The sequence below is a fragment of the Hydractinia symbiolongicarpus genome, chromosome 15 (genome assembly GCF_029227915.1).
Source record: "Hydractinia symbiolongicarpus strain clone_291-10 chromosome 15, HSymV2.1, whole genome shotgun sequence".
Taxonomy (NCBI): domain Eukaryota; kingdom Metazoa; phylum Cnidaria; class Hydrozoa; order Anthoathecata; family Hydractiniidae; genus Hydractinia; species Hydractinia symbiolongicarpus.
Window position 1 is genome coordinate 7580241 of NC_079889.1, and position 3532 is coordinate 7583772.

General features: G+C 37.6%; 1 protein-coding gene across 1 annotated transcript; it reads left to right on the top strand.

Moving 5' to 3' along the window:
- Positions 1 to 1933: 1933 nt before the first annotated feature.
- On the top strand, positions 1934 to 3303 carry LOC130628682 (putative nuclease HARBI1; the record flags this gene model as incomplete). The annotated part of the gene is made up of 2 exons (XM_057441666.1): positions 1934 to 2130; positions 2205 to 3303. Coding segments are annotated over exons 1-2 (1296 nt in total), but the record flags the coding sequence as incomplete, so codon positions are not given.
- Between the last annotated feature and the right edge of the window lie 229 nt (positions 3304 to 3532).

Genomic DNA, 3532 nt, shown 5'->3' on the forward strand with positions numbered 1-3532 from the left:
ATATTTACTCCGTTCTTCTACGTCGCTTGTAATTCACGATGTTATACGGAATTGCTCTAGTTCGTTTTGAGCTTGGATAATAGGTGCGTCCTTCTTCCAAGAAGCAACTGGACGAGTCAACTTAACTCGTCGAGCTGGAGCGTGTTCATCTATACAATTGACATAGTATTGTTTGGAAACTTCCTAACCATGAAAGCATGTCTTATTCGTTTGAGCTGGTTTGACATGTCACAGCAATCAAGTATGGTGTATTTCAATAAACAGGATTTCAACAGGATGCCACCTCCTTTTTTTCTCTTAACGGATTTTGAAAATTGAATAGTAACCTGGTATCTGGACGTATTCGAGTTGGTGGTGGTTGTCCTTCAGCCAGGTTTAAGTAAGAGCAATTATATCGAATTCGTACGTGTTTAACATCAGGGAAAACTCATGGAATGTCGATAAAAGAGACTAAGTGTTTATATGTGCAATGGAAGTATAGTTACGATGCTTTTTGAGAATTTCTAAATGAGGGCTGTTAAAACGTTTGTCCGTGATTTCGTTAGTTGTGATTGAACTTAGGTCGGTTCTTCTCTGGTTGTGAAAGGGAAGTAAAGTTAGAGTACATTCAGAACAGGTCCATTTTTAAGCAGTTTTGGCAGAGTATTGATTCCGTTGGAGTTTTGATAAATTAAGACTGCTGATATGGATTAAATTTAAGCATTTTTCACACTGGAAACGTTTTTGATTTGTACCTACTCCTTAAAGACAAAGTGAACATTATGATGTACTGTTTCTCGCACGGAAACCAGGTCCTGGATTTTTCTCAACATCATGCCTATAAGATGCTACGGAATTAACATAGTATAAAACTTTTGATTTAGATCGTTCGGTTTTATTCTTTACAGGTTGCAATATTCGGCATTGAGGTTCACTCCCAAGAGGGGTAGTTGAGGATATTACTGTAAGTAACACCAAAGACAGAATAATAAACTAAGTATCATTGCGATGGATGGTTTCTATCTGTATTGTTATAAGAACGATGTGTGTTGTTTACAAGTCTGACAAATGATGCCAAAATCAGAAATAAAATCCAAAGTACCAGAGCAAACAAAGCTGTTAATAATTCAAAGTGCAAAATGACGTTCATTTACAATACGGACTCTTCATTTAAAATTAGAAACCACAATTAGAAAAACAACAAGTAAGAAGTAAAACTGTATCAAGTTAAGCGATTACAATCTTTCCAGTACAACCGCTACACGCAACAATTGGTTAGTTCATTGCATTATGCTTATAAAAGAGTAATGCAACGAGCCGTTAACAACTTATCTTGGAGGAGGGGGTGGACAGCTAGCTATAAAATTGATTCCTAAGGATACGTCAAACCCTTTTTTTGATTTTTTCTCAAAAAAATATTTTTATGCCTTCGGGAAGCAAATGGTTCATAGAGTTTTTATTTGAAAAAAAATGTATAAATTTATAACACAAAAACAAGGAAATTAGGAAAGGATAAATTAACAAACATTTTTTTTCAAACCTTCTTTGTTTAAAAATTGAAAAGAATTTAAATCTTGTGGCGCCGTAGATTAGTGGTTATAGCTCTCGTACTCTGTGCGGGAGGGGTTCGATTCCTTATACGGCGATTCAACATGGGCGAGTGAATGTTACCATAGCCCCGGGTTAACCCAAGCCATGTGAGGGAAATTGGGGAGATGGCACACTGTGTGGGCCGTTGGATGTTGCCGGGAGTTGTCTAGTAGAGCGTGGACCCTACTAAGGGGCTGTTTACACGTACCCGACATGAAACTCATGCCGGCATGAAAATTTTTTGGTTCACACAGAGCGTTCCTGCCGGCATGAAATGAGTTTCATTTCATGCCGGCATGAAATGAAAACCATTCTCAAATACATGCTGAATTATGAACTTTCATCCCACAGATTCATTTTAAACATGGCTTCCAACAAGAGACAGCTTGCGCTTTTTTCAGCCTTGAATGCAGTTCTCGTGAGTTTTTCAACGTCGTTACAACTACTAAGTATTTTGGTATTGAAATTTTTACAAGAACAGAGGAGGCTCAACAATTTGAGATATCAAGCAGTTATGGAGAGAAATACAGCATTGTCGAGGTACAGACGTGCAAGGTTGAGGTAAATATTTATATTGTTTTGCTGTGGATTTTTATTATTCTTTTTCGTTTCCTGCACAACTACTCATTTTTTAGATATGTTAGAAGCAAGAGAAAATGCTGGATTAAACCTGGAAGAACTGATAAATGGTGGGATAACTTGCACATTGTTGGTAACATGTGTGACGATACTTGGTTACAAAACTTTAGAATGACAAAACAACAATTTATGAAACTTGTCGAATTAATTAGACCTTACGCAAAGGAAAGGTCTTCACAAGTCCGCAAAGACGTAATTCCGCTAGAAAAACGACTAGCTATTACGCTTTATTACTTGAAGGACCAAGGTTCTCTTTTGATGATTGGCAATACATTTGGCATAGCAAAAAGTACGGCAAGTGTTGTTGTACATGAAATATGTGGCATATTAGCGAAAGATATCGCTTCTTTGTTGATAAAATTCCCAGTGGAAAAGGCTGATGTGGAAAAGATTTCCAGTAACTTCCTAAAACGATTTGGATTCCCTCAGGTGATTGGTTGTGTTGATGGCACACACATCCCAATAAAACAACCCTCAGAAAACTCTCATGATTACTTTTCCTACAAGATGTATTACTCGATCAATTGTCAAGCAATATGCGATGCGAATGGACAATTCACGAATGTCGAAATTAAATGGCCAGGCAGTGTTCATGATGCTAGAGTTTTTGCTAACTGCACGGTTCAGGAAAAGTATCTTAATGGAGAGTTTAAATTATTTTACAAGGAGATCGTAGAGGATGGTGAATCCGTGCCACAGTTGCTTTTGGGAGATCCTGCATACCCTCTTTTACCACATGTGATGAAGGAGTTCGATCATTGCATATCGAATGAACAAGTCATATTCAATCAAATGTTACGCTCCGCCCGTAACCAAATAGAATGCGCATTTGGAAGGCTTAAAGCTAGGTGGAGAATTTTAAATCGCGCTATGGATCTGCAAGTGAAACATGTTCCAAATGCTATACTAGCTTGTTTTGCATTACACAACTTTTGCGAAATCGAAAAGTCGTTTGTAGACCCGAAGGTCGTAGAGGAATTGGCATTGAAAGAACGCAGCCTTGTAAACACAGTTGATAAACTTAACTCTTACACAACAACTTCAGGAACCAGGGTTAGGGATACTTTAGCAAACTATTTCAAAGAGCTTTTGCAAATTTTTATTTTCTTCAAGGTTACATTATAACTGTTGGTAAACTTTATTTGAACTATCACTACTGCTGCTCGAGGTTTGTGAAGAATACGAGCTTGGAAAGCTTCCTCGAGCAGGTGTAAAACTAGGAGAAGGCAAGGTATTCTGAAAATTACTTCGCAATGGAGTTTCATAAGATGTACCATATGGAGTGTTTGGATGCATTTGCTGTTGAGTAAAGTATTGTGGGTAA